Genomic DNA, 13,751 nt, shown 5'->3' with positions numbered 1-13,751 from the left:
GTAAAATAGTAAGCATTTTAATTTATTCTGTTTTGCTTAGGCTTAATTAATTTTCTTAGACGATTTGTAGTATATGTTTAATTTGGAGAAGGTCTTGCTAAAGTATGCTTCATTCTTTTGGCTTGGATTTAACATTTGTATAACCTTGCTTTTCAAACTCAGTGGTCACTCTTTTGTTAATGGAATGAGAACATGGGAAGGATTTGAGGGTAATACTTTGGTAATAATTTTCTCCATCTGTAAATAGGGTTGTTTCATTATCACCAAATTGTAAGTAGAACATTAAAATTTATCACAGCTTCTTAGAGTGTCTTTAATTTTAAGGTACTTATTGCCAGTTTTGGAAATGAAAGAACAAATTGATTTTTTAATTTTCTGAGGCCTTAAGAAGATGACAGTGTTAAGAGTTCAACAGCATCCTATATAGTGATTTATAGTGAAACGTTAGGGTTTACAAAGCGTCTTCTGTTTGTTGTTTCTTTTGATCTACATGCCAGTCCTGAAAGTGAGGATAATATCTCCATTTTGCAGGAGAGGCTGCTGAGACTCATGTGCTGATTGTCAAAAGTCACACAAGTGTTTAGAAATTCTCTTATTGGAGAACTGAGTTTTTGTAGCCAGCGTTTTTAGGGACTCCCTAGAAAAATATAGAAAGAAAATAATTAAAGATGAGTTGAGGAGGGGGTTGATGTGTAGAGTAAAGGAAGAGCAATCTAAATGAAGCTGGAAGGTCTTTTGGGGTTATAGAGTGATCCTGGAATATTAAGAAATTCTCAATGTAGTTAATGGAAGTACTTAACCAATAGTAAGAGGATACAACTCTAAGAAGGCATTGGATTGTTGGATTATTACAATACCATAGGACTGGCTACTACCTACATAACTCCCCAAAATATTTTCTACTCTTCAAACTTAAGAATTGAAGTGAACCTTAGAGACCATTAAGTCTAACTCCTTAAACATTTGGTGCCTGCTTCTTCTTGTCTGCTAATGAGTGATGATAGATAAAAGAAACTGAACAAGGTTGTAATGAATAGTAATGCAAAACTCAACTATTTCTTTATATTAGCTTATATATTTTTTGAGATATGGAGACCTGTATAATATAGCATATATCTTCTGTTTGATAAAATAATTCCTTGATTACAAGACAGTTAAATCATCAGTATCTTGTGGCATCAAGCAGAAAGCGCTGTGATGACTAAATATTTATTTATACCTGAACAAGGTGAGACCCACTATGAACATGTTCATTCTCTTGAGTCAACAAATGCTTTTTAATTTGTTATATCAAATTATGTCCCAGATACTGTGTCAGTTATTCAGGATATAAACATAAGTAAAACTCAGGGCACAAAAGTGTTCCCCCATTTTTAAAAAACTAAGGACCTAAAATTGTTTTGCCTTCTCCCCCTATGCCTCATATTTTAGATTATTTTACCCTGAAATTTATTTACTAAATTGGTTTTCTCATTTAAAAAATAAATTGATTTTATCTTACCAAATGGTTAGCATGAAGCAGGCAGTGTTCAGTGAGTTGATGTGATTTAAGGTAAATTTGGAGTGAAAGTATGATTTCCTTTAGGTGACTTTTTTTTTTTTTTTTAATTTATGATAACTCAGGCATTCCCTTTATTACCTCTCCTGAGGGCTTGAGTATCTCATGTCACCCCTGAATGAGATATCTTTTCCAGGCTTAACATTCTGATTCTAACACTTTATTTTAATTTATAATTTATTTTGCCCCTTCTCTGTCCCTGTTTATTAATATATTAGATTATATGATTAAAATTGAACTATTTTATCCTAGAAGGCAGCTCTGATACTTTGGGAAGATGGAAGGATCTTTTGGTCTTAAAAAAACACCTGTGTTTGAAAATCAAAATTACCTGGTTGTTGTGTAGATCATTAAACAGGCTGTGACAAGAATATAGTTATTTTTTGTAGTGCTAGAGAATTTGGATTCTGTTTTGAGTAGGAAGCCTTTAAAAAAAAAAAAACCTTAGAAACTATAGGGAATAATTAATATGCTTGATGTTTCCTAAGGAAAAAATATCTAAATGATGCTAAAAGTAATCAGTGTTCTTATGCTACTGAAGTAGATTTTGGAAGTAGATTTTGTGACTTTCTGATGGCTTTTTAAAAAAAATTTTTATTGAAGTATAGTTGCTTTACAATATGTTATTTTTGATGTCATTTATATTTACTTCTGCTTTATTGGGATCAGTCTTTAAAAACAGTTTTAGACATCTTTAAAAGACAACATTAGACATTTAAAAACTTTTTGAACCATATATGCATTGGCTCCACAAGTGTTCTTCCCGCCGCCCCCCATGCCAGAAGTTTATATTGGTAAGATTATTTTGCCTAATTATAGGTAATTCATGGGGTGTAGGACTTTGTTTTAGTCACTGCCATATGCCCAAAGCCTTCCAAGAGTACTTGGTATATAGTAGCAACTCAGTAAGTGTTGTTGAGTGAATCTCAGTAAAGGAAAGGTCAGCTGAGGTAAATTGGGTGTTCTTACCTCTGTTGATATCCAGCTAGTGTTTTAATCACTTCAGAAGCTTCTTAATTTCTAATTTATTTCTGTGGAGAAGTCACGTGTCTTCTGTTTCTGAAGTGTGCTGATTACCAGATTATGGTTGTACTTTAATATTTTCTTCCCAGTTGTTGTATTCCTGGAGTTAGTTTGTTTAAAAATAGTGTTTGTGGGCCCTCCCTGGCGGTCCAGTGGTTAAGATTTAACTTCCACTGCACAGAGTGCGGGTTTGATCCCTGGTGGGGGAGCTAAGATCCCACATGCCTCACGGCCAAAAAACATAAAACAGAAGCAATATTGTAACAAATTCAATAAAGACTTTAAAAATGGTCCACATCAAAAAAAATCTTTAAAAAAATTAAAAAATAGGGCTTCCCTGGTGGTGCAGTGGTTGAGAGTCTGCCTGCCCATGCAGGGGACATGGGTTCGAGCCCTGGTCTGGGAAGATCCCACATGCCGCAGAGCAGCTGGGCCCGTGAGCCACAACTACTGAGCCTGCGCATCTGGAGCCTGTGCCCCGCAGCAGGAGAGGCCGCGACGGTGAAAGACCCGCGTACCGCGATGAAGAGCGGCCCCCGCTTGCCGCAACTAGAGAAAGCCCTCGCGCAGAAACGAAGATCCAACACAGCCAAAAATTAATCAATTAATTAAAAAAATAAAAAGTGTTTGTAAAAAAAAAATTATTTCTTCACAGTCCAGTTCTTTGGGCCAGTTTTGTAGATTGGTATATCCTTAAGTGTTTCAAAATCAAAACTGATTAATGTGAGGGATTATTCTCAGAAACAGTGTGGCTATAAGCAATCAGTGGATTTTGGTATTTAGCTTTATTCTCTCTTCAGTTATGATAAGTCATAATACCATCACATTTTAGCAAGAGATGAATATATGAACATTTTAGCATGTTTGTCATTGTAGAAGTAAGCCTACCTTCTAAAATATAGAATGTACAATACTGTTTGGTTAACGAAACATCATTTAAAGTTTTTTCATCTCTTTAAAAAATTTTTTTAAATTAATTGATTTTTGGGGGGCTGCGTTGGGTCTTCATTGCTGTGTGCGGGCTTTCTCTAGTTGTCGAGAGCGGGGGCTACTCTTCTTTGCAGTGCACGGGCTTCTCATTGAGGTGGCTTCTCTTGTTGCAGAGCATAGGCTCTAGGCACGTGGGCTTCAGTAGTTGTGGCTCGCAGGCTCTAGAGCACAGGCTCAGTAGTTGTGGTGCACGGGCTTGGTTGCTCTGCGGCATGTGGGATCTTCCCGGACCAGGGCTCGAACCCGTGTCCCCTGTGTTGGCAGGCGTATTAACCACTGTGCCACCAGAGAATCCCTTAAAAAAGTTTTTTAATTGAAGTATGAATGACATACAATATTATTTTAGTTTTAGGTGTACAACATAATGATTCGATATTTGTATATAGATTTACAGTTTTGATTTAGAAAATACGAATATCAATTTTTTCCCCCATCACATGAAGACATTGGTATTGGAACATTCTAGAGGTGGTGTGTTTTCTTTCCTTTTCCCCCCCTTGTCCAGTTGGCTAGATCACAGTCATAGTATCTATATATAGATCTTTGGCTGAAGAGGACAGTTTCTCTAAGGAAAGTATTTAGTGTTCTGGTTGAAGTTGCCTCCTTTGAAGTGAAAGAAACAACAAAATGTTCTTATTTTAATGGATTTTAAGAAATATTTGCCCCTGTTAAGAGAAACCAAGAAATAGGCAACCTGGATTTCATTCAATTTGTTTTAAAAAGAAGTTGAGTTTTCTAGGGAATATTATATTAGCAAACATTCTGTTGCTACCTACCCTTTGAAAAGTCATAACTATAGGTTGTTATTCAGATGTTCCACAGTGATGTGCTCTATGATAGGATTTATCATTGATCACAAATGAATAAATTCAGGGGATTTTTTTCTTTTTTTTAATGCTGCAACCTCTTCCTGTATGTATTGTTCAGTGTCTTTTCCCAGTGAGATTTTTCCTTGGTCAGGAGCCTCTAATGAAAGAAATTACTATTTGGCCCAGGCAATAATGTTGCCTTCAGATTGTTTTTAAAGCCAGACTGTTTGTTTTCTGTGAGTTACCTCTGAGTGAACTAATTGTAAATGTGACAGCCCTTTTGATGCCACTTTCTCTGGAGTTACTGGTGTTCTTCAAAGCTTGGCTTTGTTGTGTGCAGAAAGAGAGATGTTGGCGGACTTGGGAAGACTTCATTAAAAGGAAACAAAAGTTCTAAGGAAAGCTCCTTCAGGAGTTGTATTTGTTCATAACAGAACTCAAATGCACATAAGTTTTCCAAGCACTGAAGATCTAAGGTTATTTTCCAGACCTTTTACTTATTATATATTTTCAGTAAGGTCTTGATGAACCCCTCCACCCCCCAAATCCTCTTAGAGTTATTTTAGTGTAGCAAATGACTTGATGATCACTGTCCAGTTGATCTGTCTTTGATGTTATTTCTTTAAGGAAAAAGTCCCACCTTGGGCCCTGAGTACTGATTTACCAGAATGAGTAGTTAAATGAGAGATCGGAAGCTAGAGCTAGTTTTTTCACTTTCTCTCACCTTCCCCCCTGCATTATTTTAGAGGAGGTTGTTCATGTTCTCAAGTAGCAGTACAAAAATCTCACACCCTGACCCAACCAGTATGAAAACAACCGCTGTAGCACAAAGTGTCCTTCCTGTGTCCCCAGCTGAAATTGGGGGAGGGACAAAGCCCAATTGTTACTTTACCCCATCCTGTCTGCCTGCTAGAAGGCCTGTTTCCTACCCTAATGGTTTCTGCCTAACAAATGGTGTTTCTTTTTTACAGCATTATGATCCTGGACTTGTTGTGGTGATGGTAAACTTAGCAGTGGTAATTTTTTATTTTCAGACTGAATTACTCCTTTTGTCATCAGTGCACCAATATGTTAGGCTTACTTTCTCTGTTGTAGCCTTCATCCTTCTGCTTGGTCTTTTTCATTTTCCTTTCCTTTCCTTATGCAACTTGTCTGATCCTTGTTCATTAAAGGGTAATGTTAAGAAGGGATATATCTGTTTGTGTTAGAACTGCCAAAAAAAAAAATCAGTTAAAACATTAAATTCTAATACTGTAAAAACTTGATTTCCCCACAATATAATGGGCACTAGCACTTGCTACTGCAATCTATAAATAAATTAAAACAAACTTTGACTGCCTTAGAAGGCAAAAGTACTAATGCAGAGTTTATAACAGGGGTTTACAGAGGTAATGAATTTATACCAAAATTGTCTTGATTCTTACAAAGCAAATTCTGACAAATCGAAAAAGATATCAAATCAAAAAAAAGTAAAATTACTTTGACATTTCTTTTCAATTCTTTCATTGGACCATTTCTTTTTACCAGTAAATCCCTGATTGAGACGTTATGAAAGTGATACTGCACCTAGGAAGTCATTTTTATAACCTGTCTTTAATTTGGTCCTTTTGCTAAAGATTGCAGTCACTGCTTATTTATTATACCATTGGGCATAAGGTAATAATGCATTTTTACTTTGTTTAACTGGCAGTATTTGATAGTATCTAAAAGAAGGCTGTATTTCAGAACTTTGTTCTCTTTTCTTGCATGAGATGTTCTTTATTAAACATTTTTTTCACTGTTCCTAATTACCTTCTTATTGTTTACAAGCAATAATGGGATATTGGTGATAAGTAATTGAACTTCTGAATTTGTTTTTCATTACTTTTTGAAACACAAATTAATCCCATAAATACAGAGCAACTGGGTACAAGTGGTTGCTGGTCACTTTGGAAACAGTTTCTTTTTTTTTTTTTTTTTTTTTTGCGGTACGCGGGCCTCTCACTGTTGTGGCCTCTCCCGTTGCGGAGCACAGCCTCCGGACGCGCAGGCTCAGCGGCCATGGCTCACGGGCCCAGCCCCTCCACGGCATGTGGGATCTTCCCGGACCGGGACACGAACCCGCGTCCCCTGCATCGGCAGGTGGACTCTCAACCACTGGCGCCACCAGGGAAGCCCAACAGTTTCTTTTTTTTTTTCCTCCTGGACTAATCCTAGTCATGATCATGGCTTTTATTGCTTTTTTTTTTTCCAAATTTGTTTTTGGTAATATCTCAGATTTAGCCTGACAAAACTCAACTTTTAGCCCAAAGGTATAATATATATGTGTGTATAACAAAAAAACAAAAATAAAAAAACAGTTGTTTACACCAGCCTGAGTGAAATGATGAGGGAAGTAAACATTGTGTTTTTTCACTAAAGGTATACAACGGATAAGGTAAGTCCTCTTTTCAGTGGGCTTACATCACAATAAACAGCGCAAGTTGTGATGTAAAACAGCTGTGGTAGTAAAGTGCTTGTCTGCCCCATTTTGCTTTGTTTGGCTGGTTATGAGTGGATTAAATATACATTTTTTAAAATCTCCAGCATAGATCAATTAGTTTAAAGTCAGTTTTCTTCGCAACTAGTCCTTTTCACAGCTTACTGATTGCCACAGCCAGTGTTAAATCCACTCTGGAAAATGGGACCTCAGAGCACCAGTTTAAAAGTGAAACTATTTTTTGTTCCTAAGGGCAACTAACTGTTGCTTTCTATTTAATTATTTTCACCACCTCATTTAATTGTAAAGCATCTTTTGAATACAAAAAAATATTAAACACGCTGAGTTGCTGTTATTGAATTTTCCTGTATCATGTTTGAAACTGTGCTCTTCCGATTTAAACATGTCAGTTGAGATATTTATTACCAGTTTTAAAAGTGTGTGTGGGAAGATGTCAGTGGACAGTAAGAGTGAAGTGATTTTTGGTGGAAAGTTATTTGGAGGTCTTTTTAAAAAGGAATTTCTAATGTTTTTGATTTTAAACTTCCTGGTGCCATTGCTTAGAAGTGCTTTTGCATTACTTATTTAATTTTGCCATAGTAATCTGGAATCATCCCCAACTGGAAGGTCAACCAAGGTGGTTAGTTGGGCTTAAACTGGGAGAGGTAGGTTTGGTTGTAAGCTGTGAGAATGGCTTGTGTTTGGTTCACTGTAGCTTTCTGGTCTCTGCACTCCAAGGCAAGATCTCTAACCACCCAAACCCAATGTGTAAAGTGAACTGTTGACTTAGCTTTGCATCTCACCTTGATTATATGTTCCTGTTACAGGGAGAACAGATCCCATTCCAATCGTTGTCAAGTATGATGTCATGGGCATGGGTCGCATGGAAATGGAGGTAAGTTGATCTCATCGGTTCACTTGTTTTATGGGATATTTAAAATTGATACTAATTCCAAATTCAGATGTAGTTTTAATGTTTTTGAGGGGAAATTTTAAAATGTATTTTACATTCTCATTTAGTGCTGCCTTTGAGGCAGGTAGGTGGCAAATAATGCCCCTGTTATAAAGAAGTTGAGTGTTTTCCCCAGGGTTATGCCACAAGGCAAGGTCAGATTTAAACCCAGACCCCGGTGCTCATTTCCATAGGCAGTGTTGCTCAACTCTTAAAATAATTGCTGTGGTAGAAGCTTTGCCCCTGTAGAGCTGTGTACAGCTGTCATCTGTGATATCTTCTTTTCATTGCCTGAAATATTTTTCTCCATTTACTCCTAATTCTTTGGCATTGAACATTGAAGTAAAGTCTGTTATCATCAACACTTGTGCCTGTTGGGAACCACCAGCATGAAAGGATTAATGAACTATTTTGCATGCTATTTTCTCTGTGGGGTAACAATAAAGCAAGAGGTAGCTGAGCAAAAAGTTAGAAGTTTCTTATTTTCATACAATACTGTAGTTGTGTAAATGACTTTTTTTATGGCTAATTGGGGGTACTTTAGGAATTAAGACTAATTATATCTGTTTTTGTTAAGCTTGATTATGCCGAAGATGCTACCGAACGGCGCCGTGTCCTAGAAGTAGAAAAAGAAGACACGGAAGAACTGAGACAGAAGTACAAGGTACTTAAGTGAAGCCATTCTTGCATGTGGGGTGTTCACACTGAGATATTATTCATTTTGGTGAAAAGAATCTGTTGACAGCAACATTCGTTTGACCTTTGGTGGTGATTAGTCTTAGACCTCGGGTTTCTGTTACTTTCTTATTTATTGCTTCTGTAAAAACTATAGAGATAGTAATAACCATTTTGTATTATTATCTGTTGGGGAGAGTGCATTAGTGTTTGAAAACGCAGTGCCTGGTGTACATTAGTAATAGCAGTAAAAATTGGTGAGTCCTTTGAGAGCTTGATACCTGTTGATAAGCCTTTTCTTTTTTAATGGATGAGGTGTTTGAAGAATGACAAACAATTGAGAACTTCAGTATCTTCCTTTTTAAGCAGGTAGTTATAGAAAACTGCAGCTTAGAACATGTTATAAGTTAGCTTTCAAAAAGACTGACAAGGGTACATGCCTTTCAAGGTGTTTTAGTAAGCCCAATCTCTACCATAAAATAGGTAAATTTGAAGATAAGAAACAGAATTAGTGAAGATTATCATATAGAAGCGGATTTTGGTCATGATACTTAAGGTGAGAAGAGAGAAAAGGGATTCATTTTTAAAAATCTGTTCTACCGTAAAAAAATATATAAAGCAAAAAGTGACAGAACTACAAGGAGCAATGTTATACCTACCACAGTTGTTGGAGATTTTAATATACCTCTCAGTAATTGATAAAAGTAGAGGAAAGCAATCAGCAAGGATGTTTGGAAGACTGGAACATCTCATTTAACAAATTTCACCTCATGATTATATAGAACTATACACCCAATCACTTTGAAAGTAACAAATTTCAAATATATATGAAACATTTATTTAAACAAATTTTTAACCATGTTCTGTGTCATAAAGTATCAACAGATTTCAAAGAACTGAAATCAAGTTATCAAGCCATAAAACAATTTTTTAAAAAGATTTTTTAAAACCTCTGTTTCAAAATTAAGAAGCACATTTTTACATATAACCTATCAGTAAAAGAAGAAATCACAATGGTAATTGGAAAATATTTTGGACTGAAAGATAAAAATGCTACACATCAAAACTTGTAAGATAAGCTAAAGCAATATGATATATGATAGCAAATACATGTTCTTTTTTTTTAACATCTTTATTGTAGTGTAATTGCTTTACAATGGTGTGTTAGTTTCTGCTGTATAACAAAGTGAGTCAGCTATACATATACCTACATCCCCATATCTCCTCCCTCTTGAGTCTCCCTCCCACCCTCCCTATCCCACGCCTCTAGGTGGACACAAAGCACCGAGCTGATCTCCCTGTGCATTGCGGCTGCTTCTCACTAGCTATCTGTTTTACATCTGGTAGTGTATATATGTCCATGCCACTCTCCCACTTCGTCCCAGCTTACCCTTCCCCCTCCTCCTCCCCGTGTCCTCAAGTCCATTCTCTACATCTGCGTCTTTATTCCTGTCCTGCCCCTAGGTTCTTCAGTACCTTTTTTTTTTTTTTTTAGATTCCATATATATGTGTTAGCATACAGTATTTGTTTTTCTCTTTCTGACTTACTTCACTCTGTATGACAGACTCTAGGTCCATCCACCTCCCTACAAATAACTCAATTTCATTTCTTTTTATGGCTGAGTAATAATATTCCATCATATATGTGTCCCATCATATATATGTGCCACGTATTCTTTATCTATTCATCTGTCAATGGACACTTAGGTTGCTTCCATGTCCTGGCTATTGTAAATAGAGCTGCAGTGAACATTGTGGTACATGGCTCTTTTTGAATTATGATTTTCTCAAGGTATATGCCCAGTAGTGGGATTGCTGGGTCGTATAGTAGTTCCATTTTTAGTTTTCTGAGGAACCTCCATACTGTTCTTCATAGTGGCTGTATTAGTGTACATTCCCACCAACAGTGCAAGAGGGTTCCCCTTTCTCCACACCCTCTCTGGCGTTTATTGTTTGTAGATTTTTTGACTCTGGCCGTTCTGACCGCGTGAGGTGATACCTCATTTTAGTTTTGATTTGCATTTCTTTAATGATTAGTGATGTTCAGCACCCTTTCATGTGTTTGTTGGCAATCTGTATATCTTCTTTGGAGAAATGTCTATTTAGGTCTTGATAGCAAATACATGTCCTTAGATGCTTATCTTAGGAAAAAAAAGGCAGGAAATAAATGAAGTAAACGTTCCTCTTGGGAAGTTAGCAAAAGAATAGCAAAATAAACCCAAAGAAGGTTAAAGAAAAGAAATAATGAAGATAAGATAAAGATAAGAACAGAAGGGCTTCCCTGGTGGCGCAGTGGTTGAGAGTCCTCCTGCTGATGCAGGGGACGTGGGTTCATGCCCCAGTCCGGGAAGATCTCACATGCCGCGGAGCGGCTGGGTCCGTGAGCCATGGCCACTGAGCCTGCGCGTCTGGAGCCTGTGCTCCGCAACAGAAGAGGCCACAGCAGTGAGGGGCCCGCATACCGCAAAAAAAAAAGAAAAAACAAAGAAAAGAAAAAAGATAAGAACACAAAAGAATGAAACAGAAAACAAACATACAACAAATCCAAAAGTTAGTTCTTTGACATACTTGTGATATTAAGAAAGAAAAGAACATAGAAAACCAATGTCAATATTGAAAAAAAGAGGATGTCATTGCAGATGCAGCAGGCACTAAAAGATAAAAATAGTATGGGTAACTTTATGCTTTGAATGCAAAGATAGGTTTAAGTGGACAAATTCCTAAAAAATATAACTTGCTAAAATAGACTTGAAGAGAATAGAAAACCTTGGTAATCATATAACATATATAAATTATATAAATTGAATCTGTGGTGAAAAATCTTTCCATACAGCCCAAATAATTTCATAGTGAGTTCTATCACAGTTCATAAAAGAAATAACTTCAGTCTTGACCAACAATTTCTGATCTTCCAGAGAACTGAAAATGAAGAAAAACTCCCAGCTCATTTAATTAGATACTAGATGGTAACTCCTGACAAGGACAGTATGATAAGAATAATTATATGACATTGATGTATAACACAGATGCAGATCTTAAAAGACCATAACCAATTTAGGATATACCATGACCAAGTTATCCCACGAATGCAAGATTGATTTAATGTTAAAATCAATTCATGTAGTCAACCATATTAAATGATTAAAGGGAAAAAATTATATGATCATCTCAATAGGTGCAAAAAAACCAAGAGCATTATATAAAATTCAGCATTCATTCATGATGAAAACTCTTTTCCAACTTGACAAAGAAAGGACCTTTTTAACCAGGTGGAATGCCTACAAAAACTATATAGGAGACATCATACTTAATATTGAAAAGTCAAAAGCTTTCCTTTTGAGATGGGGAAACATAACAGGTTCGTATCTGTCATTGTTTGTATTAAATATTGTGCTGGAGGTCTTAAGCAGCACAGTAAGGCAGACAGGCAAAAACAAACAAAGATACAAGAGATGAAAGGGGAGACAGAACTGTTATTGTTTGCAGGTATGATTATGTTCATGATATCCAAGAAAATTTACAGATTAGTTACACAAATAGCAGAGTTTAGCAGGATTCTAGATACAAAATCATACATTTAAATTTTCATATTACAAAATGGATATAACAAAAATGTCACCAACTGTAATAGCAAAAAAAATACATGAAGCACTTGGGTATAGATCTAATGAGATGCGGGAGACTTAAGGCAAAAATTCTGAAGCATTATTTAGAGGCATTAAAGAACAATGAATTTTAAAAATGAGATGTTTTTATGATCATGAATTAGAAGACTCAATATTGTAAAGGTATCTGTTTTCCCCCAATTTTTCTATATATTCAAATCAATCAGATAAAAATCCCAACAGGATTTTGTTTGGAATTTTGTGTGGAAGTATAAAGGGCCAAGAATAGTCAGAGGTTAAAGTATAAGATAGAAAGCTACAGTAATTAAGACATGTGATATTGGCACAAGGATAGACCAATGGAACAGAAAAGAGAGCCCAGTTGCAGACCCTTACATATTTGACCACTTGATAAGACAAAGATGGTATTGCAGATAAGTGGGGGAAAGAATGAATTTTTCAGTAAAAGGTTCTGAGACAGTTGGTTATCCATATGGGAAATAGTGAATTTGAACTTCTACCCCGTACCATACAATAATCAATTGCAGGTGGATTAAAGATTTAAATGTAAAAGGAAAAAACATAGAGCTTAGAAGATACTATAGAGGATTTTCTCTTTTCACCGCACCTGACGTATTTACTTATTTTTTATTTCAGTGATATTTTATAATGAAAATTGTTGAGCATACAGAAAAACTGAAAGATCTATATAGTGAATACCTATATACCTACCACCTATATTCTACAATTAACACTTATAAATATTGTTTTATTATATATCAATTACTTCTTTAAGTGCCTTTTTTTAGTTCCTAAAATATCTTTTTGATTCTTTTCCCCAAAATTTGCTATTTTTTTGTTTTTTAAACAAAAACAAAATTTTTTGCCTTTTGGTTACTATTTCTGCCTTTTTAAAAAAAACATTCTAAATGTTCTTATTTTATAATTTCTTTCAAATCTTCTATTATCTGTAGTACTTTGTAAGTGTTTCTGTAGTTTGCTGCTTCTGACTTTCTTGCAGTGGTTTGTTTCCTTGTGTGGTTTGCAGTTTTGATTGTCATCTCATTCTCTGGATGTTTTTCATATCCTGGATTTTAGAGGGGTTCTTATGGGGCAGTTCCATATGTGCTTTTGCTAGAGACTCAAGTCTTTAACTGAAGACCTGAGAACTTTATATGGACTGGTTTTAAAATGTTAATACCTAAGCTAAGGGTTCCTGCTTTGGATGAAAGGTGTAAATTCTTTAGGTCCACCAATGACTGTGGTCTGAAATTCCAACCTTCTATGCATGACCTTTTCCATTTATACCTTGGTAGATGGTGAGTTTTTTGATGCGTTCAGGGGATAGCAGGTGATGACGTAGTGCCATTTTTCTAGTCCCTGTTTCAAGGATGGAGACAACCATTCATCTCTCTGAGCATTTCGCAGGGAGAGCTTAGTAGGCCTTCTACCATCAAGGTCCTGAGGCCTCATCTTTAGGTGCCTAGGGATTGCCCTGTCATGTTGAGCTCAGCTATATATTAAATTTTTTGTGTTTTATTTTATCCAGAGTTACAATATGGTGAAATCTCTCTCTTCCTTCTCTTCCTTTTTTTCTTTCCCTGTTCTCTTTTCCCTACCCCTTTCTTTATGCACTCTTCAACCCATTTAGACTGGCTTTAGCACTTTTCACTGAGCCAGT

General features: G+C 36.0%; 1 protein-coding gene across 2 annotated transcripts in view; it reads left to right on the top strand.

Annotated features, from left to right (window-relative positions):
* The window catches only part of GPATCH8 (G-patch domain containing 8), a gene marked incomplete at both ends in the record, with an annotated part of 99,060 nt that overhangs the window by 48,151 nt on the left and 37,158 nt on the right, over positions 1 to 13,751 (top strand). For both annotated transcript variants that reach the window (XM_079724593.1, XM_079724594.1), the window contains 2 exons: positions 7,666 to 7,733; positions 8,368 to 8,454. In XM_079724593.1, coding sequence (XP_079580719.1) covers positions 7,666 to 7,733; positions 8,368 to 8,454 — 155 coding nt within the window. The remainder of the gene's footprint in view (positions 1 to 7,665; positions 7,734 to 8,367; positions 8,455 to 13,751) is intronic.

Source organism: Hyperoodon ampullatus (genome assembly GCF_949752795.1).
Source record: "Hyperoodon ampullatus genome assembly, chromosome: 19".
In the NCBI taxonomy this organism is placed as follows: Eukaryota; Metazoa; Chordata; class Mammalia; order Artiodactyla; family Ziphiidae; genus Hyperoodon; species Hyperoodon ampullatus.
Note: the sequence above shows the minus strand (reverse complement) of the source record. Positions and strands in the feature narration are given on the sequence as shown.